This window comes from Poeciliopsis prolifica, unplaced genomic scaffold (genome assembly GCF_027474105.1).
Source record: "Poeciliopsis prolifica strain line A6 unplaced genomic scaffold, Auburn_PproV2 SCAFFOLD005, whole genome shotgun sequence".
NCBI classification, from domain to species: Eukaryota; Metazoa; Chordata; class Actinopteri; order Cyprinodontiformes; family Poeciliidae; genus Poeciliopsis; species Poeciliopsis prolifica.
Genome location: NW_026562380.1, coordinates 2,728,115 through 2,750,187, shown reverse-complemented (window position 1 = coordinate 2,750,187; position 22,073 = coordinate 2,728,115). Strand labels below are relative to the sequence as shown.

Below are 22,073 nucleotides of genomic sequence, written 5' to 3'. Positions count from 1 at the left end.
TTCCCATCCCCCATCATCACACAGTCACACATTAGGTTCATATTTTGCTCATCCACATTTAATGTTTTATTTGTTCAGCATCAGCGACACATTGGTGCAATGACAAAAGGGATGTCTCTTGAATTTGACGTAGCAAAGTTATCATATCACTTCATTGTTAACCTGAGACAGAAGAGAAATAAAAACAGTGACTGTCTCTGTGTGTTTTCTGTGCTCTGATCCACAGTGAGAACAAGCAGACTGTCTGGTTGTCAGAGCAGAAGGAGGGAAAACTGTACTCTAGTAACGGACTTCAGTATGGACATACAGTTCAATATGTTAACCCAGTAATATGGACCTGTTTGGACTTCTGATGAGAAGAAAGCATGAAACATTCTGAATTAGATCAAAGTAGCTCTAAAGGAATTATGTATGTGTTCATTTCTGAATAACAATAAGTGTTTTGACTCTAGAAGGGGTAGAAGTTATTCATCTTTCAATACACTGTATAAAAAAGTCACTGTAGAATTTACAGTATCTTAGGGTCCGACTGAAATTAAGAGAAACTTGCTGCTGTTTTCCCAAGGATTGCCTTAAAAAAAACAACTTCAAACTTTTGAAAATCTGAGCTACATTTTGGATAATGGCAGGACTTATAGTGAGTGTAATGATCATTTTACTCCAGCAGCATTTAAAATCATCATATCAGCAGGAGGTGCAGCTAATGACTTGTTAGTGGTTCTGATTCAGCCCCAGCAGTGAGAACTTCTCCCACATCAACACAATGCTGGACAAGCGTTGCAATTAGTGCCCGTCCTCATGAGCCCCATCAGCAGCAACAAGAAATCTATAAGTTCATTTAAGAGGCTGATTGTGATTCTTTTTCTTTCACTCTGTCCAAACACAGAGGAGAATGGTGCAGAGGGGGGAAGAAAAGTAAGGCAGAAGAAAAGGTTGGAGATAAATGGGATGGTGACAGGTTGAAGGATATCCCAGAGCAAGGGCACCGAGTGCATCCAGTGCTCAGTCAAAAGGCCCTGAGACTCTTGCTAGATGATTTTTCTTTCTAACGTGGGCTGCCTGAGCGCCGGGAAATAAATTGATTGTAAATAGACTTGTGTAGTGGAAGGAAGGAAGGAAAGAGACAAACAGAGAGGCAGAAACTGTGGGGGGCATTTTGTCCCACTCTTGAAAAATGACTCGAACTTTGCAGGCCCGCCTCTGGCCCCCTCTTTATTCCAACCCAAGCTGTCAGATCCCGTGTTGTCTGACGGCTTCACTGGGGCAGGCAGAGATTGGGGAAGACAAAAACAATCACCCAAAACTCTCCATTCACATTTTGAGTCGTCACATTGGAGTCTTGTTAGTGCCTCTCCTCAATTTGAATGGATGCTGTTTAAAGAAAAAGAAGACACAAATAAAAATGATTAGAGTTTTCCAGCCTCTCTTGTGTCTCTTTAAGAGCACTTGAATGGCCGAATAAATGCAGGAAACAGCTTGAGGCAGTGGGGGACAAACTGCAGGGGGGCTGCCTTCTTTCTCTCCTGAGGTGGCTGCAGACAGATTTTTTTTTTTTTTTTTGTGACTGCATGAGCTATCCTCAAAGATTCTCTCTTTGACTCACTAAAATATCGTTTGCAAATTTTCATATTACGACCACAAGATTGAATGTATTTTACTGGATTTTAGAATAAAACAAAGCATCGTGAAGACCCAGGAACCCAGCAGACAAGTTATGGCTTTGTTTAAGTTTGAAGCAGTGTTAAGATATGAAACAACATCTGTCATTTATGGAAGAGACATGAGAAAAAACACCTGTCTTGAAATAAAGACGGGTCCACATTTCACATTTCCACTGTGAAATGTGGAAGTGATGCCATCATACTATGGGAATGTTTTACTTCAGTAGAGTTTAGAGAAACTGGTCAGTGTTGATGGGAAGAAGGATGAAGGTAAAATACGGAACAATTGTAGGAAAATAACCTTTTTGAAACTTGAACAAAGGTTCACCTTCCAGCAGGATTATGACCCTGAACATGCAGCCAGAGCTGGCATGGAATAACTTGTATTGGTTTAAATGGCCTAGTCAAAGTACTTAATAAACTGCATCCATGCAATCTGACTGAGCTTGATCTACTTTCCAAATAAAGATACCAATTATCAGTCTTTCTATTTGCAAAGAAGGGTCCGTTTTTCTTAACAAAAAAGTTTCAAAACCAAATCTCACATTCCTTCATTCTCATAATTATGCACTACTTTGCGTTTCTCAGTCAGATACATTAAAATGCATGGATGTTTGGAGTTGTAATGAGATAAAATGTGGAAAGGTTCGAGGCAAGTGTATCCATGGCACTGTACCAGAGGGATAAATGTATACATATGCAACTAGCTGAGGTTATTTATAGTACTATGACAGCTATTTTGTTTCTTTTGTAAAATATATTTATCTTTGATCTCAGAGTTTATTAATTGTGTTTTTATGAAGTTTATGGGCTGTAATGATGTCCTTTCAAATCTGAACAGCTTGCAGATTGGAGAAGCGCATCTGGTTGTGCGCCCTTCTTTTATTTTCCACTAGGCGGCGATGTATTTCTGAGCTCCGACAGCTCCGGAGCTGCAACAGCACAGGCGCTCAACTCGGGTTGGACCCCGTGTGAGAGCAAGTTTGAGCGCAGGGAACTCTGCAGTATGTGATGGGCGGAGGAAGGCAGGGCCCAAAGGCACTGTGGCCAGGAAGTGTCTCGAATTACACTTCTTATGAGTGGGAAGGGGGGTTTGGGGGAGTAACACCCTCTGGATGGAAGGAGGAGGGCGGTGTATAAGACGTAAGAATGAGAAAAAAAACCCCTAAACCTGACAAAAGAGTCTGAGAAGACCGTGCGAAGGCTGTTGGTGGAGGACTGGAAGAAGACGCGTAAAGACGCTTCTCGCTCCGGAGGGAACCGAGTTTTGATGGATTTTATGACATTCCGCATCGGACAACTATCCTCTGCTCCAGTTTCAGCCTCCTTCCACGTCCGTGGCGCCCGCAGACTTTCTGTTTAGTTGACAAGTGTGCAGCTCTGCAGCTCGGGAGCTCCGGGCATGTTTTGCGCTCTGGAAGGAACTTGGTGACGGGGAGGAAAGTTTCGGAGAAGGGGGGACAGCGACATGGTTTTCTGCGCTGTTTTCGAAGGATAAGTTGCGTAAACTCGGATTCCCTTGCATGGCATTAGGCTGCAGCTGCAAATCTGGTTTTGGATATATCTGATCAGAGTCGATGCCGGCTGATTGTGGAATAGTAAGCTGAGAAAAGGCAGCGCCTCGATTTTTTCCTTCGTTTTTTGGCTGCATTGTGGTGTTGGAAACATTCCTCTCTCTCTGGATTCATCTCATGCCCTCTCTTCCCTCATCCGTGCATGTCAAAACAGAGATCTCCACGATTTTAGTCCTCTCTGGTAAGTTTTCTTTTTTTTGTCTGTTTACAATAAGGACGCAGTTTTGCAAACCCTTCCCTGACGTATTGCATGTAAATACTCCTGTGGCCGCCTTAAGTTAGAGAAGAAATCCTCTGGGTTTGCGGCTGAAAGACAAAATGTGTTTCCTTCTTGAGGAACAGCTCCACAGAAGTTTACTTTTAGATATTCAAATTTTAAAAAATGCGCTATGCGTAAAATGGCATTACCCATATTCATCCAACACGTTAAAGTCCACATGAAGTGAACGCGCTCCTAGTTTACTTGTTGGATGCTAAACCTCAGTCTTAATTGTTTTTGCGCCCCTCAGCTGTTTTTCTTCTACCTTCCCAAAGAACATCCCACAGCATGATGCTGCCAACACAACTTTTTGTATAAAATGCTCAGGGCTTGTTTTTGTAAATTTATTAAATATATTTGACAACATCATTTATTTATTCTTTAACGAACCAGTGTATTTAGTGATTGCCTTGAGAAGCTGATATGTTTCTAAAGCTTCCCCTTCCCCACAGCCTGATGCTGCCATCACAGTGATGGTGTGTTGAGGGGAAAATGTGCACAGTGAGTTTGTTCTAGAAAGGTACACCATGCTACGCTACACCTTGCATCATCATCACTTTAGAACCCATTAACAAGTGTCCTTGTTATTTATTACGTGGCTTAATTTTCCTACATGGCATTTATGGTGCCAATTACCCCGTGACTGCAGTTGTTTTTTCACCGCTTGGTGCCGGAGCCCTAAATCACAGAGCAGCTTCAAATGAGCCCCCATTGTGGAGGGAAGGGAGGGGGTGGAGGGAAAAGCCAAGTTATTTGAATTTCAATGAGAATTCATGCAATGCCAAGAAATGTCGTTCAGAGTCGGAGTATTAGAAGGAAGCTGCGCTCATGTGTGGCGCAGAGGTCCACGTCTGCAGCATCGAAATCCAAACTCTGCAGCAGGGAATGCGTCTTTCAAGCGGAGCAGTTTTTATTCTATCTAATTACGTTTCTGTCAATAGAACTTTTTTTCTTCATTGACTTGCAGAGTAATCCATGTTTTCGTCTCGCTTTAGGGAGTTCCGACAAGTGAACCGCCGAGTTTCGAAGCAATAATATGTAATTGCAATAATCAGCAAAACACATGCATGCCTGATCAAAGAAATTAATAAAAGTTAAAAGACGTATTTTCAACATCATCTGTCATTTTCTCCTGTTATGGGTTCCTACTTAGTCTCGTAAAGTCTAGAAAAGTATTTATTTTTGTCATTTTCTGTGACTGTATAAATGTGGAAACAAAAAAAATTGAGCAATGAAAAAATATTAAAGTTTACAGATGATGCTTATTTTTCCATTATCTTTAGAAAATAAATACATAAAGAACATGTTTTGACATTATTTAATATGTATACCATGTTTATCTTTGATTCACTCTCATTCTAACATTAATTTTCTTATTGTCAGTTTGGTTTTGAGTTACTGATGGAAAATCTCTGAAAACATATTTATTAGAAACGATTAAACAAAGAAATTTCACTTCTTTGTAGCCTCTCTAACATCCATTACCAAGATTTTTAAACTTGCCTCCTTAAACGGTTTTTGCTTAGATACCAAACAGCAACATCATTGTTAGTTTTTCAACTTTTACAAACAGAATGAAAGCCTCACTAGTTGTGTTTTAAGAAATCTGTTTTAGTGTTTTATATTTATGTGTTGATTTGAAAATAGAGCTTATTAGTGGAAAAAAAATTCCAACTGGGTACATTTTATGTGCTTAAAATGTCTGGAGTGTTTAAAAAAAATGGTGGAAAAACTTAACATTTTGAGAATTAAGGATGGAAAATTGTGGAAGTTTAAAATGACAAAATGTGCAAGATGCTATTTCTGCTTAAAAAGCCGGAATCAGATGTGTCTCTTTGGGTGAAACCAGCCGATACGTCCAGCTGGAGCAGAGGGAGTGCAGGGAAGCGTGACTTGAGCAAACCTCCAGAGACACTTAAACCGCGCTTCAACCGCAGATGTCTGGCTAAACAGGCTGATATGCGTGTGTCCCAGTATTGAAATATTGCCTTCCAGTTAAAGCTGGTTTATAATCGAGTCAAGGGAATGTTATTAAAAACAATTAACAGCAGCAGCAGCAGCAGCAGCAGGGAAGGCAACAGGTTTGGTGCATCTGTTGCGCATGAAAGTGAAGTGAAGAGGGTAGTTAAGCTTTTTAAGACCTGCTGCACCTCATCGCTCACAAATAATTCCTTGTTTGAGTTGAAAGAGGGGGAAAAAGTATATGAGTATGCTAAAATGGAACAGGTGCCGGTGTTGGAGCAACTTTTTCCATTTCAGAATTGTGTGAAATTGAATAAAGATTTTTGAGTCTGATCTTTGAAATGCTGTGGCCATGGGACTTGGAGAAACACCAAATTGGTTTGACCGCACGCCGCTCAAAAACACTGTTACAGCTCTCACGATATATCCTCAATCCATATGATTACCAGGAGTGGAGACGCATTGTGGCTGCGCCGCCTCACTGCTTCGGTATGCCTGTGGCATGGCTTGTTTGACAGCATTTCTCTACTTTCTTCACTCCAAAAATAAAGTCAATGTAAATTAGGTCTAGTTTCTACAGAAGCAATAAAATCAAGTATTTCTTGTTGCTGTTTAAACAAAAATGTCTCCGTCTCTCTCCTCATGCTAAAAATTCTTCTTTCTCCTTCACCTCCTAGTCCAGGCGACTGGGTGATTTCCAGAGAGTGACAGGCTGACCCCCACCGTAGCAGTTGATGGTTGGGTGGACCCCCTCAGATGGGATCAGTGTCCAGGGGGAGGTGGTGGAGAAGGGGGGCATGGGGAGCCCTGTCCCCCTCTGACGGGATGGCCTTGTGGGTCTGGCTTCTGGCCGCCGTCTTGCTGTCTCTGCTGAGCGTCAGCGTGGCCCGACCGCCCATCACCGCCACAAGGGAGGAGGAGACCGGCGTGGAACCTGAAGGTGAGCAGCTTGAGCATGAGCTCAAAGATATACACACATTTTGTTTTATGCTTTTGGATTTGTTGCAATATTTGAGCCTTTTTTTGGCCTATGCAAAGCACTGCCAGTCAGCTGGCTGAAAGAAGGTTCCTGCACATTTCTTCACCTCACAAGAAAGGCAAAATTGATGAAGTATTTTATCATGTGCGAACAGCTGAGTGCCATGTTTATGTTGCAGATTTCCTGACTAATTAACTAGCTTTTACCAGCTGGTTCTGTTTTAAAGAGCAGAACAGTAGAAAGGCATAACAGTCTGCAAAATAAGCACCTTTTTAAATTTCTTTCAGCAATGGATTCCTTCTCTTTGACTTTGACACAGTAAAATTATATTCAAAACACAATTTTGGGACAAACAGTGACCAAAGTTTTTAGAACAGATGGAGAAGAGAATGTTGCCTCTGGTCTTAATGTGAGATTATGTTTGAGAGGTAAACATTGGAGGGATGTCCACTTAAATGCTGATGCTTTAGTGAAATTTGGCTTCACTCTATGGGCTGAGAAAAGGAAAACAATATAGTCTTCTTTAAAAAAATAAAGAAAAGTTATCCATAGATGTTAAGGTTTTAGAGAGTATTACAAATCTGCAAGTTCCCACCAAGTTTGTGATTGAATTAAACAAACAAAAGGGGAATCATTCACTTCAGAGTAATGAGGTGTTGTTTTCCACACCAGGGGGTGAGTGATTCACACTTTTCTGTTTTCCCTCACTGACGTCTCTGCTGGTCCAGGGTGTGATTGAGTGTTAAAGCCAGGTTTGCGACCCTCTGGTGTGCGTATGTGTGTGTTGGAGAACGAGGGTGGGACTGTGTTTATCCTGGCATCTGTCTACTAAACCTTCCTGCATTAGAAGAGAAACATAGAGGGTGAGGAGAGAAAGTCACGTCTGCACAGGGAAAGTTCTGCTGCTGCGTTACTCCAAACACGTCGTTCCTAAAGCTTCAGAAACTTGCTTCGCACTGCTGTGGTGTAATTTTCCAGTATTTTTAGGCTTGTCTCAGTCTAGTTATAGACAAGTTAATTAATTGTTGTGACGGACGGTAAACCGCATTCCAATGCTCTTTGTTCTCAGGCTTTAATCAGGATGCTAATTTTAAGTTGGGCCAACAAGTGAGCATCACTTTTTAAACCACAACCCCCGTCTCTGTCACACCCACACTCTACCTACTTTTGCCCTTTCCCCCGGAGGTCAGAGTATCCCTCTTGCCTACCTTGATGAGAGGCTGCTTGAACTGCTGTCTCCTGTTCTTTTTGTTGTTCTATGCCAGACTGTTTGGCTCCATGCTGGTGAGTTCAGAGCCCCCACACGGCTCCACTGCTACGCTATGTGGCCACAGTGAGGACGGAGCGAGCCTAACAACGTTACACAATCCTCTTGGAAAGTTCTAAGAGGATTTGTGCATATTTGACTTCTCCTTCTCTTGGGAAGAGTTGATCAGCGGTGAAGTCATGTGACTGGAGATTAAGATGGGTAGACCTTTGAGGGGTCACATGGTGAAGCATACAGGGCTTTGCAAAAGAATGTATACTTCACAGGTTATCAAGGTTTAAGCACAACCTTTGATGCATTTTATTGTGATTTTAATTCATAACCCAACACAAAGTGCTGCCTACTTGTGCAAAGTAGAAGGAAAATGATGTGTGATTTTTCAAAACATGTCAATTTGTATTTAACCCTACTCTGTTACCCCTAAATAAAACCCTTTATGTATCTATAGACTGAAGTTAATGACCATCTTTCTTTGCATATCAACTCAGGCTTAGTCATATTTGTTTAACTGTGGTTGTGAATAGGCCTGTTATAATAACAAATTTAGCTAGGGATAAATTGCCCTAGTAGTTGCTGCAATAAATGATTTTGTTGTTGAGACCATTTTCAAGTAGTATGCTGCTGATGGCATCTTAATGCAAGTTCTTCATCTCAAACACCAATAAACTTGTATTTTTACAAAGTACACTTCACACTGGGTCTGGAAGATATCTCTAAAATAAAACACAACAGCCAAAGACAATAAATAAAATGAAAACAAAAATCACACAACTGAAACCATAAATCAGATGGATTATGATGTCTCTTTACACAAAGCTGAATATGAATTATCAGAATGGCAATTTAGCTATTTTTTTTAATTGTCTGATTAATTGCTTATTTGCTGCAGACTGAGTTGTGAATATCATTTTAAAACATTGCCAAAGATTCTCAGTTGGATTCAGGCTTGAACTTTTATTGAGGCATTCTGAAGGTGAGCCTCTATTCCTTGCTCAAATTTTGTGTGGCAGATTCAGAGTTTTCGTCTCAAAATTTCCGTCTTCTCTGATGGCTTCCCTGTCAGTGATGAAGAAATGCATTCCCACAGCATGATGCTGCTAATGGCTTACTAATTTTCCAGTCTGTGTGACTTCAGAAGGTAATTGGTAGGTCTGGATTTTATTCAGAGGTTTCAGAGTAAAAGTGACTGAACTTTCAGATGCCTCTTCAAAGCTTGTGTTTTTTAAATTAAAGCTTGGTGTTTTTTTAATGCTTTTGATCATTCACAGTTTAAAAAAGTGCATCCTTGTTTCAAAATTAGGCATTACTTTGTGTTGGTTTATCACATAAAATCCTAATTGAAGATATTGGAGAAAGTTCAACAAATTCTTTTCCATTGTATTGCAAACCGTGCACAGACCTATCTTATCTGAGTCAGTTTCTCTGTTCAGCTTTAATGACTTTACTTGATTGAATCAGAGTGACATGGTACCTATAGTACGCACATGTTGAAGAGACAGAATACCAATACCTCGTTTTTCTCTAACCTGACAACAACCTCCCCTTTAAAGATGTTTAGTATTTCCAGCAGCTCCACCCCTAGCCGCCCTGCAGCTCGGGTCACACCGCCGCCTGCGTGTGTGTGTGTGGAGGAGCACAGATTGCTGGAGATGCTTCAGATTGCATATCAGTCTTGTCTCCTTTGAGCCCACGCCTGCACCTCCGGTGGCCCGGCTAGTTTGTTTACCTGTAACCGCTGTAACAGAAGAAGTGGAGCGAGCTCGCTGGCTACAGCCTCCACAACAGACCCATTGTTGTTGCTGCAGACGCTTCAGTATCTACGGGAGTGTTTACATCATCCAGTCGCTCTCCGTTTGCACAGCGATTAAAATGCACTGACAGAACCGAACAGCAATGAAGCCTAATCTGAATGGTGTGTGTCTTTGACATTGAGTGCCTTTTGTATTTCATGTGGGATGAACATGGCACCAGGCACCCTGGAATGAGAGCAGCTGACTGAAGTCGGCTCATAGTTTGGCTCTGCGTTCCTGAAGCTGCTGCCAGACTCTGTTCCTAAAAAAACCCGCTCTGATCAGCAGAGAGGCGGTTTTTCCAAAATACTTCAGTAGTTAAAAAAAATCTACGCTCCATTGTACATGAAGGAAGAGCCTCAATGCTTAGGCAGACATTGGAATAAGATAAATTTAAGCTTTATATTCAGATAGAGGTTGTGAAGTGTTCTGTAATGTGTTTTGCTACCTGATTTTCTTCAGTAATTAGCTACAAAATGAGCTCATGCTAAACAAGTGAAAAACTGTGTAAGAGTGTTTTTGTGTTAGAATGAGGTACAGATCTGCCTATCTGTAACACCGTGGTATTTACACAGTAGGAGTGCAGTTGTAAATGCATAAAAGTGTCAGCTGGCCAGTTAATGACATCCAGTGTGTTTCTGGAGTGTGTGGCTTTGACAGTGGAACTGAACTCTACATAAATACACTGTGTGTGTGTGTTATTGAGCAACAGTATTCAGGGTGGGGGCTTTTTGGACTAGATGCACAGCTTTCACACGAGGACTTTTATTAACTTACCGAAGGTCCCAGTGTGTTGTTTGCCTTGGCTTGTCGCTGCGCTGGCCCACCTCAAGCTGGCCTGATAAGAAGCCTGGAAAAGCTTCTGCTTGTGCCAGATTGGACCGTTTGGTCCGCAGCAGGATGCAGATGGGAATCAGAATCGGCATGTTCAGGTGTCAGACGAGAAAGGAAAGCAGAAATAAAAAGTACACATAGATAAATGTGTACTTTTACCTGCCTTAAACCAAACTAATTTGGCTCATGCATGTAGGTCTGTTAAAAGCTACTGGTTAATTCGATTTATCTAAACATCTACTGGATGAAGCACATGCAGCTTCATATTCGCGTTATCACATTATTAAAAATTTCTATGACAGGCCATCATACAGTAGTGCATGATTGTAAATAAAATAGGGGTGGGCATTTTGCATTTCTTTAAGAATCTTGATTGATTGGTGTCATAAATCACATGGAATGATGTTTTTTTAAAAAACAAAACTGCCCGTATTGTCGGGATTGTTAATTTTACTATTTTCTCCACTGTTTGTTCAGTGACAGTATCAATATATATAAATACACGTGACTAGTGTGCCAAGAAGCGCACAAATGGAAAATTTGTGTTTGTGTGGCTATGATTTTTATGCCCTGCAGTCACAGCCATACAGTTACCTAAAAAAAAGAAATATAGTTCATATTCTCAATATCACAATAGTATCATAAAATATTGTAATAAAAGTTTTAAGTCCATTCATTGACCCCTACAACAACAAAAAAGTCAATTTCTTGATGGAGTTCAGGGTGATGTGGAGTGTTGGTTTGATTTTGGTATCTGTGATGGTAAAAGTTAGTTTCATTACTGGTGACCTGTCCAGGGAATATCCTCCCTCTCACCCGGTAATCGTTGGAGATAAGCACCAAAGCTGCCATGACCTGCAAAGACAAGGGGAAATAAATAACAGATGGAACAACTCAGAAAAATACAACAAATAACCACATCCTGGTTTGTGCCAAACTGAAAGATAGCATGACTGACTAAGAACAGTTGTATTGCCAAAACAAGCTGATATGTCTTGCAGAAAAGTTACTTGTAAGTTGGTTTTGTCTTATGTAAAGTGTAGTAAGAAATTTGCACCAGAAACTACACCAAAAATACTGGGTAAGAGATTGTGTTTTTGCTGTGTGCATTTCACTGCAGTCAGGCTGCAGAACTAATTACTGCCAGCATCGATAGGGACTTCCTGAAACCTGTTGTAGCTTTTGAAAAATGAGACACAAATGAGTTTTGAAATATAATTGCATGGGCAAAGGAACACAGGTGAAAGTGGCAAGGAGTAGTAGAGCTGGTTAGTGGGAAATGAGAAAGTAACTTATTTCTATATTATTAAAAGTATTGTGCAATCGATTCAAACACTTTGTTCCAATAATGTTCCTGTTTCTGCTCTTCTTTGAATGTCAGAGGTTCCCATGAACAATCAGGTATGTTGGAGAGGTGTCAACAGGTTACGGAAGGGTCAGGGTTAGGTCAGTGGGGTCACTGGTGGGAGTAGGTTGGGGGTTGAAGATGTGTGGGAAGAGGGAAGGAGAGGACAAAGCGGAAAGGGAGGGCAGAAGAAGAGAAGGAGGGATTGACGGAGGGAGACAGATGCACACAGCAGTGATAAGAGATGGAGGATGACAAAACTAACACCTGCATGCTACCTTTAATAAGATTTGGAGAAATTTCTTTCTACTGCTTTTGTACTTGTTTTAGCATGTGTGTATTCACATCCCAGGTGTTGCTTTGTTTTGACAGGATCATCTTAAAGTTCTCCACACCCCCATCCTAGCAGTTACTTATTTAAAACACTAATAAATGGGAAAATCTTGCAGCAGCTGCAATGCCAAAGCGGAGGCTTGTGGTGTAGAAATGTTGTAAAAAGGTAACAGAGACAGCTCCCATCAATCAACCTGACCCTCCTCCTATCAGACCACACATTCAGGGCTTTCTGGGAAGGGAGGGGTTAATTATTTCCGCTTTAGTAGCAACAAAGACAATGTTGGAACTGTACCTGCCTCTTTGCCTGGGGGGACTGTTTCAAAGTTTGTACACATGCCCCAACTTCTGAATTGTTGCCCGATGACTTTCCCAAGCCTTTCAGCGGTGATGAGTGTGTGTTTCATGCATTCTGGTATTTTTCAACGACACACACACACACACACACACACACACACACACAAGTACATATGACTCGGGTGGGGGCGTTGTTGAAAAGGTGCACTGAGGTAGGAAAAAACTGGGAGTTCCTTTGCCTCTATAATTACACCTATCAGGCTCCAGCCAAAATTCTCCTCATTTACCATCATCATTGGCTTGTTTTGTTCGCTTTTCCATTGCTGCTTTTTTCCTCTCTCCAATCTTTCTCAACAGGTTTGTTCTTAAGCTGTTTCCAACAAACACAGAGCATTTGGAAATTGCTGCATTTTCACCCGAGAGAAAAAATGTGCCTTCCTTCCAGTTTTACTTGCAAAGATATTCACACTTCTTGAATAGGATGGCACTGATATGAGAACATGGACTGATGTCGATATTTGTTATTAATATTGCTGTAACAGGTTACGACAATAACTTGTTACAGTAAGTACTATTTACTGACATTGTATTAATATTTACCTAACCTTTTGAAACAATCACACTGCTGACATGTCTTCTAAGAAACCGACAATCTATCGCTGATATATTGAAACACATACACAAATGATAACTTGATTGACATAAACATGGATTATTAATATTGTCCCAGTTTTATTTATCAAACTAATACCAATATACCTTAGAAATATGTGAAATATGCAATATAACACGCATTCCTACTGTTGAACTATATTGTGCTTTTCCAAGTTACCACTACAGACTTTAATGTATTCATTGCAAGCACAAAATGCTGCATAACCATAAAGAAAATATTCTCACACATAAAATCTGAATGTGACAGCCCTACATAAAATCCAGTGCAAAATATTGCTTTCAGAAATCAAATTACATCAGTTTGTTCTGTGAAGGCGTCAGAGGAATCCTAGAGTACATTAGTGAACAAGCAGCATCGTGAAGGCCAAGAAACACACTGCAGGGGTCAAGTTGTAGAGAGGCTTAGAGCAGAGTTAAGCAATAAAACAATGAAACATATCCCAAGCTATTAAATATCTCATGGGACACTGTTCACTCCACCATTCAACACTGGAAACAGTACGGCCCTAATTTGATAGGCGAGTGGAGTATTAGTCAGAGCATCAGGCCCTTAAAGGAGCTGCAGAGAGTCATCGCTTATGAAGGAGAAACTATTGACAAATTTGCGAGTTCTGTTCTTAAGAGAAATTGATTTTATGTGGGGTTGAAAGCTTTTGAGATTTTTTATTTTGTGAAAATACTTCAGCTTTCACTATCTTCTGTTAAATACAAATAGGATGTTTGCTGGTGTAAAGTGGCAAATGTGAATACTTTCAGAAGGCACTTAAAGTGTAGCCAGTTTGAAGCCTTATTTGAATGACAACTGAGATGATTAATTTCAGGGTTGCATGAGTGTGTGTTTGTCTCCAATCCTAGAGTTTCTTACTTGTCTTTGTGGATTGTAAGCCCTTCTCCCTCCTCACTTTGGACTTGTTATATACGCTAGCTGGCAGATTTGGTTTTCCTCCAGGAAATGTAGATTTTATTGCACTTTGGTTCCAGTACTGTTTATTTCTTGCTTGCTGGCTGAATTTTGCACATCCTGTGTAGGGGATGTAGATCTTTTATGGCCAAAGAATCATGAAGCAGAGTGAAGACAAGAGAAAACAGAAGAGTTGGCCAGGTCAGGAGTTTTCTAGTTTAGTTGCACAGTGAAAATCAGAAAAATAGTCAAAGAAGAAGGGTTCTCCCCCTACCTTCCCAGATCCCCTGCCTGACAAGCGTTTCCACCAGACCTTTCTCGCTGCTTTCCCTCTCTGACAGGCTGACGTTATGCTACCTTCAGTGCTTGCAGTTGCACACCAGTTTGCCTGCCTAGCATCTATACTAACCTCGTTAGAGGTTGGACAGGAATGTGTGGGCACGTAGATTACTAACACTCACCTGCTCACAGTAATTGTTAGGATTTTTTCCACACTGGCTGCTATCGCAGATATTGCATGAATCTATTTGCTGATTATTCAAATCAACTGATAACTGAACTGGGCTTCCATGGGATCCATTTCAAATGACTGACTGAACTCGTGGATAAATTCTAGTTTTATGGTTTCCTATAATAGGACTTTTTCCTTCCCTCAATTCTCCTCCTGCATAAGTTGATTTAAATGGTGTGTGGTGTTTTAGTTCCAAAACTATGGCTTGTTTCTTCCTCTCTCATCTTGTTGTTCCTCCTCTTTTTGCACTCTGTCTCTGCTTCAATCCTTTTCTCCCCCCTTCCCCAACTTCCACCTTCCCCATTTGCTCTGCAGAGGCGTCGAACAAATTCCAAATTTTTAAGCCCACGGTGTGCTCAGTGCACCCAGGCGAGGTGCTGAAGCTGAGTTGTCCTCTGCCGGTGACGGGGACCATCACTTGGACCAAAGATGGCGGCTCTCTGGGCACCAACAACCGCACACTGATAGAACAGCAGGTGCTGCAGATTCGTGATGCCATGCCTAAGGACTCGGGCCTGTATGCCTGCACCAGCGTGGGCAAAGACACGGTCTGCTTCATAGTCAATGTCACAGGTGAGTCAGGGAGACAGAGCAGGACAGATCAGAGCAGGACAGACGGTTGGGTGGGGAGGACTTGGTTGAACTCAGAAAGTGGTTGTGGATTAAGGATGAAATGGAGGAAGATTTTGTCCTTTTGAACAGAATCTGCTGAAGATTTAGGTGTGTGGTTAGAAGTAACAGTCGCCAGCCTGATTGACCAGAAGACTTAACTGAAAGTCGATTCTCAAAAAAACCAACAAGATTTCTAACTCTGGAGGTCTCTGGATGCTCGATAGCATTTGTGCGTTTGAGTTGAGTGAATGGTTGATGGTAACCATGGATACTCTGTGCAGATGCAACCTGGTCGGGAGACGATGAGGACGATACAGACCGGTCAGAGGACACTTGGGCTGACAGCGTTCAGTTAAGTGAGTATGGGATGAATGCGACGCAGGAACTCCTACTTTAGTACCAGGTTTCCATATTGACATTCTCAGGAAAAATTGTAAGCGGAGCTACGATAAAAAAGGAGGAACAAGTGAACTGTAATATGCAAACTTCAAGGACGTTGATGGATTTAGCTTTCTGGAGAAACTTTGAGGAAAAAAATCTTGAGTCCGTGCCGGAATTAGATAACCTCAGCTTACCCGAGGCCAGCTGAGGACAAACAGCCGTGCGTGAGCGAGAGTCCGGATGCACAAGGCTTATTGAAAGACGAGGGGCCACAGCAGTTGGGCTAGTGAGACAGTTTTGCTAGAGGTCTGATGGTTCTGCTGCTTTGGACAGACAGGATGGGAAACGGCAGCCTTCACCTCGTCGGGACTTGATGCGCCGACGAAGGCTTCGGTTTTTTAGGGTTCCTACACAGTCTTCAAAAGTCTGGAAAAGCAAGGATGTGTGTTTATCATTTCTCCAGGTGTGGATAGGTAAAGAAAAAAAATGAAAATTGGAATGGAAAAATTTTTGGTATGAAAAATGTTTTATTTTTTTCTATTTTTTTTTTTTACTGAAATAAAACAAACAAAAACTTGATTTATATTTTAATGATGAATAACATCTTGGATTAGCCACACCACAGCTTAATTTGAACATTTTACTTATTATTATTTTGCTTTCTTAACTTACTGAATGAATGCACACTTGTTCCAAATCCAAGAAGGGCTATGTCACTGCTTTTTTAGTGTCTAATAAAATCAATAAAACCAATAAAATCAATAAAAAGGACCAGATTTAAATTCCAATGGCTCTGTACTTCTTAAACACAAAATTTGAAACAAAGAACTAAAACTTATTATTTTTTAACATTTAATATTTACAAAGATTGCTTTAAAGAATCCGTATTCCAATCTATATTTAGAAGTCATTACAAATCTGGTCAGTGGTTATAGATGTTGAAGTAGTCAATTTATTTTGGTTTAGATAAATACTAAAAGCTAGTTCCAGTATTGCTCAATGTATGGAACCTGCACATAAGAGGTTCCGTACAAGATAAGAGCCAGTAACAATTCAAGCAGTTCATGGTTATTTTATACTTCATTTTTCAGAATGTTATAAGAACTGCAGAAAAGCCACAGTCTGTATAATTATTTCACAAAAAAGCAAAAGAACTGAGAGCTAAAGATTTCTCCTTTCCTCCCATTGAGGAAGGGAAAAGCATTTCTGAAACAGCCATGCAACTATGCTGGACATGTCCGGTTGGGACTGCTGTTGCAAGATGAGAAGCATCTGATAGTAGTACACAGATTAGACATCCAGTAATAAATCTTGGAGCAAATACTCTCCTGGGGCATTGCTGCTTTAATGAGTCATGGTGTTATCTGAGGGTATTCCCTCTGTCACTTGCACTCTGGCCAAAAGAAGAGGAAGTGGTGGTGTGTAGGACCGTTTGCGTTGTTGTTTCTCGTTGAGTGTCTCTTGCAGTCTTCAGTTCCATCTGCTTAGACAATCACAGTCCCAGGTGCAGAGAGACTGAAGATAGAAATATATATGAGCACAAAAACCAAGAAAGACAGTAGAAATCGATATGTGGAATGATGGAACTGCATTTCATTATTAAAAAGCTTTAGAAATGTTCTCCAATGGAGGGACATAATGATTTTTCCGGCGTGATAAGTATCTCTAGTTATGTCGTCCATATATAGCTCAGTGATTTACAGGGCAGCTATAGTAATTGGTCAAAGAAGGAGGAGGAAAAACCTGTTAAGTGGAATGAGATAAAAATTGAATGTGATGGTCTGATTACCCTTCTAGCAACGCTCAGCCCCTCAGATCTGATCTTTTTTTGGTTTCTGTTGCTCCCTGCAGAGCCCACAGGAAAAGTGTGTTTTTGTTTCGTCGTGGAAGTTCAGAGCTTTAGGTCATGTTGTGCAGACGGCAGTTTGGATAGAGTTGCCAAGAAAAAAAGGGGGCCTCTTTCAGAATGGTTCAGGTTGGATTCTTCTGCAGACACGCTCCTTCATGCCTCTGGACTAAACCAGCACATTTTCCTCTGAAGTCAAGCTGTTAATACAGTCGTCACTGTCAGGAAATGACTGAACGTGGCTTGTTATCTGGTTGCAGGCGCGCCATACTGGACTTCACCAGAAAAGATGAAGTACAATTTTCACGTGCCAGCTGCCACCACAGTGAAGTTCCGCTGTGCTGCTGGAGGATATCCTCAGCCAACACTGCGTTGGCTTAAAAACGGCAAGCCTCTTCACCAGGAGGACCGCAAGGGAGGATATAAGGTAAAATCCAAACAAAACATTACTAAAAGACATATTTAATATTCTTTCTGGGAAGGAAGAACTGCTTTTCATTTTAAATGTGTAATTTGAAAGATACTACAGAAACACCTGGATGTTTGCACTGATCCAAGATGTCTTTGAAATACTTAGCAAACTAGGTGGAGGGTTTTGAATGTAAATAAAAAGCCTGGATTGCGATAAAATTTCAGGGAACTCAATTTTATTTTGTCACTGGCCAAAACTTCTCTGAAAACTCTGCTATCTGAGTTTTTCTTAATGCTTTAGCTTAAAATTTACGTTTTTTATTTTATTTTATTTTATTTTTTACATTTTCTGATTTGATTACTGAGGTCTGAACTTTTAAAGAGTTTGATCATTTAAAAAGGAAAGGATATGGAAAAGAGGCCGTTCACCTCATTTCCACCCTTTTCCACCCTTCACTGGAGAGATGGGAGGCAATGAGACAGAGAAAACGAGGGCATGGTTTCTGGTGTGAAATTGGAATTGCTCATCCGTGGACGCTGTCTCACCAGGATACTGTGCAGAGTCCCTCACTGTAACGTGAAATGGTTCTTTAGCCCCATCAATTAGAAACATAATCCCAGGACTGAGAGGGTAAATGCCCTCAGACAGTAATGTATAGAGAAAGTAGGTAGCGTCAAAGGTTGAACTGAGTTCGGGATGTTAGGGGAACTAACATTTAGAGTTATGCAACTAATTTATGAAAAGAAACACTGAACGGGTCTTAGGCTCATGGTTAATAAATAACATCTTGTAAATGAAAGTCAACTTTCTGCCATGAAAATTAGGGTACAGATCATGGTTGTGTTGCTGCCCAAGTTTCTTCCCCTGCAGGTTTCATCAACTTTATAAAAGCTGAGGGGCAAAAAAATAGCACCAGAAATGATTCAGTCAGTCTGTCAGTTACACCGCGGGCATTTCATTCCTCTCTTTTTGTCAACAAATGTTTGACAAAAGCTGTACCTGAGCCCAGCCCCATGGCATTACCTCTCCATTGTGTGAAATGTAGGCCTGTACACGCAATAGCTACAGTGTCTCTTTTTAGTGTATGGATGGAAACCTCATTGTTTGCTTACACCTGTGGTTTCCATACACACTAGAAACTGTGCTTGCAAATAATTTTGAACAACTGCATGCTTGTAACAGCTCAGACTGCAGAGGTGGTTCTACATACAATGGTAGAGACACACAAGGATTAGACTATGTTTTCTCAGATATATTGAAACAAATACCCCATGACTTCATACAAATGTTTAAAAGAATCACTTTCTTGATAGATAGTTGTACTTCAGTTTTAGGTTTCCTGAACGTAGAACAACAACTAGGAACTGAACAGATTAGTTAATGTGTGTGACTTAACAAGATGAACTATTTCTACTGAGGAGTTTAAGTGTTTAAGTTCTAACTTTGAAAATCTCCCAGACAGATCTTCTGCAGCGAGGATTTCAAGTGGAAAAAGTTCAAGATTTCCCATAAATTACACCTCAAAATACAATATGACTGACAATATTTAGAATTTAGAAGTAGCTACAAGGTATTTACACTTTTGATTATCTGATTACATCTGCAATGCAGAGCTTTACAGCACCTTTTTTTAGTTTACATGTTTCTGCAGGAATAAAATGACAGCCAACAGCACTTGTTCCTGGTTCACAAAGTTCACAAAATTTCTCCACTGCACTCCAACAACGAAGTTACAACGGTTATAATTGTTCACACCTTCCAGCAAATTCCTCCTTCACCATTACTTTCTTTTAGCTAAATTTGCTCATGTCCTTTAATTTTACCTCAGTGATCTCAGTGATTCTGTAATTTGACCACAGGTTCGGCACCAGTCCTGGACGCTGATCATGGAGAACGTGATGCCGTCGGACAGGGGAAACTACACCTGCTTGGCGGAGAATGTGGATGGATCCATCAACCACACCTACTCTCTGGATGTATTGGGTCAGTACCCAGACTTTTATTATCCATGCTAAGCTTAGTAAATTGGATAACTGACAGAAAAAAACATCCTACAGTCATTGAGATTAGAGTGCATGTGTATGTGTGTGTGTGTGTTTGATTGTTGCACAGGTGTACTGTAGATGTAGGTGGAGGTCAGGGACTGCTGCTGGGATGTTTTCATTATGTTACATTACAATAGTTTTTAAAACTTTAAATATCAGTTGAGAATTTTTGAAGGATTTTGTCTGCTTACTCATCTGCTTTCCCATAGTAAGCAGATGTCATCTTGCAGACGCCTTATAGAAACCAAAGACCTGGTCAGACTGGTGGAAGGCTAATAACCCATCAACATAACACTGAATAAATAAAGACTTATTACTTATTGCTGTAATAAGTACTAATAATGAACATACTGTTATATTATTTAAGTGAAAGAAAATTGTCTGTTTTTGGCTTTATGTAAATTATGTCATAGATGTTTGGCTAGGAAACGTCCTAGAATGAAAATCTGCTTCACTGATGTAATTCTAACGCATGAAGCCAGAGTCAGCATTTATAACAACATTTCTAAAAATATGTAAACACTTTATAATGCAATGGACCCCTGCTACAAAATAAGCCTGTAAAGCTAACTTGGGTATAACAAGGACGATCGTTTGTCATCAGTCTTTTAGCTGCTGTCCTCGACACTCCTCACGGTGAGTTCAACCCCAGCTCAGTCAATCCCTCTTTCCTGACCTTTGAAACCCAGAAAGAAAGTAGAGCTTTTCCCTCTGGAGAATCGATAGACAGCAGAGACTACAAGGGAGAGTGGGATAACAGTAGTAAATCAATGTGTGTTTGCTCACATTGGCTTTGTTCTCCTAATTTGGCAGAGACCCGATCTCCTTTGGACCTGCTGCTCACCACTTTGTGAACCAACAGTGCACATAAAGGTTTATCTTCTGCAGTCATTCTTTTAAATGCTGGTCAGTGAACCTTAGATAACTAGACAAGTCATGAAGCTGCAGCGGTCCAATTCGTCATCAAAGTGTTTTCACGATTTATCCACAACTGGAGATATCCCTGATCTTGTTGCACACTTCCATTTATTTTCATTAGTGCCTACATTGATGTTATTTTCTTCAAACTATTTGCATAATGTGAATGTATTGGCATATGTGCAGAAACACATTATGGCTCATTCACACATGCTCACCAACTGAGACGCCTTGCTCTTCCTCTCTCTTAGTTTGACTAAAACTCTTTTTCCAACTGGATTTTACTTTTTATTCTAGTTTACTGCAGAATAATAAACCTCTTCTATGACTGGATCTGTTGTTACTTCTGCCTCTTTACAACCTCTTTCCTAATTTTTTGTCATTAGCTCAGGGTGCATATGGAGAGAACAAAAGAGCTGAAATTGAGAGAAAAAAAACAGTTGTTTTTTTTTGTTGCCCAAGTGACAAGCACTAAGTCAGACTTTACTGGTTTAAGCTGGAATCTGGACAAAGGGGCACAGTTGGCCAGCTACAGATGGCACGTCACAGCTATTCAACACTGTGTGGGCAGCCACATCCTACTCTGTGCCGCTCTAAGTATTTCAAGGGTCTCTACTCAACCTGACCTCCAAGGTCCCCATGAGGCAAGCTGCCAGGTCACTCAGAGTTCAAGGTCCTTCACTGGTCACCAGTGACTGCTCTGATCACATTTCCCCATCAATTGCTAGATTATTGGGTGGGTTCTGTCTTTGAACTTCACAGTAGATATTTGTCAGCTTTGCAGTATCTACTATTCTCATGAGGCTTTGTGCCTCTTTTCTGTTACTCTGCACATACATTCCTTCTGAAGACATTTTTTTGGTTTAATTATTGCCCAAGTTCTGTACACAAAATCACTGCTTGCTGATTTTGTACTTTTTTCTTCCACCTTAAAACTAATGTATGCACTGCTTTGTCATGATCTGGCACATACAAATCTAATACAAATACACTAAAGATTGTTGTTTTTGTTGTGTGAAATTGTGGAAAAGTTAGAGGGTATAATACCTTTAAAATGCACTGGATACTGACTTTGGTTCACTCTATTAGTCTTGACACTTCTAAGTTATAGTTATAAGCCTTTCTGGTCCTGTGGTTTTGCTTAGTAAATAATGTTGTTAGGTTTTTATAGCAAGTGCTTGATGTTTCCACCTTCTCGAAGTTGGGAAAGTTTGAGAGGGTAAAGAATGCTGGAAAAATGGGGGCAAATAAAGACTGACAATAAACAAAGCAAACCCTAGGAATGTGCAGAAAGGAGGGAGGGAGATCTTGAGAGAGGATTTGACAGATTTCAGAAAAGGCAGCGAAAGAAGAAAGACAGTAGAAGTCTCTTCGTCCTGGAATTTAAATGGTAGTTTGTGCCAGCTTTGTTATTTTTATTAAATGTAGCGTCTCATCCACTGACTGGCTGATGATGACTAACTCTAAAGCT

The 22,073-nt window shown here is 40.6% G+C and overlaps 1 protein-coding gene across 6 annotated transcripts in view; it reads left to right on the top strand.

Moving 5' to 3' along the window:
• Positions 1 to 2,706: 2,706 nt before the first annotated feature.
• The window catches only part of LOC129359558 (fibroblast growth factor receptor 2-like), a 54,355-nt gene continuing 34,988 nt past the window's right edge, over positions 2,707 to 22,073 (top strand). For 2 of the 6 annotated variants that reach the window (XM_055029204.1, XM_055029203.1), the window contains exons 1-6: positions 2,707 to 3,416; positions 6,134 to 6,396; positions 14,704 to 14,961; positions 15,282 to 15,356; positions 17,488 to 17,654; positions 19,499 to 19,622. In XM_055029204.1, coding sequence (XP_054885179.1) covers positions 6,213 to 6,396; positions 14,704 to 14,961; positions 15,282 to 15,356; positions 17,488 to 17,654; positions 19,499 to 19,622 — 808 coding nt within the window. In that variant the 5' untranslated portion in view covers positions 2,707 to 3,416; positions 6,134 to 6,212. The remainder of the gene's footprint in view (positions 3,417 to 6,133; positions 6,397 to 14,703; positions 14,962 to 15,281; positions 15,357 to 17,487; positions 17,655 to 19,498; positions 19,623 to 22,073) is intronic. The other 4 variants (XM_055029202.1, XM_055029201.1, XM_055029205.1 and 1 more) reach the window with 3 other exon arrangements.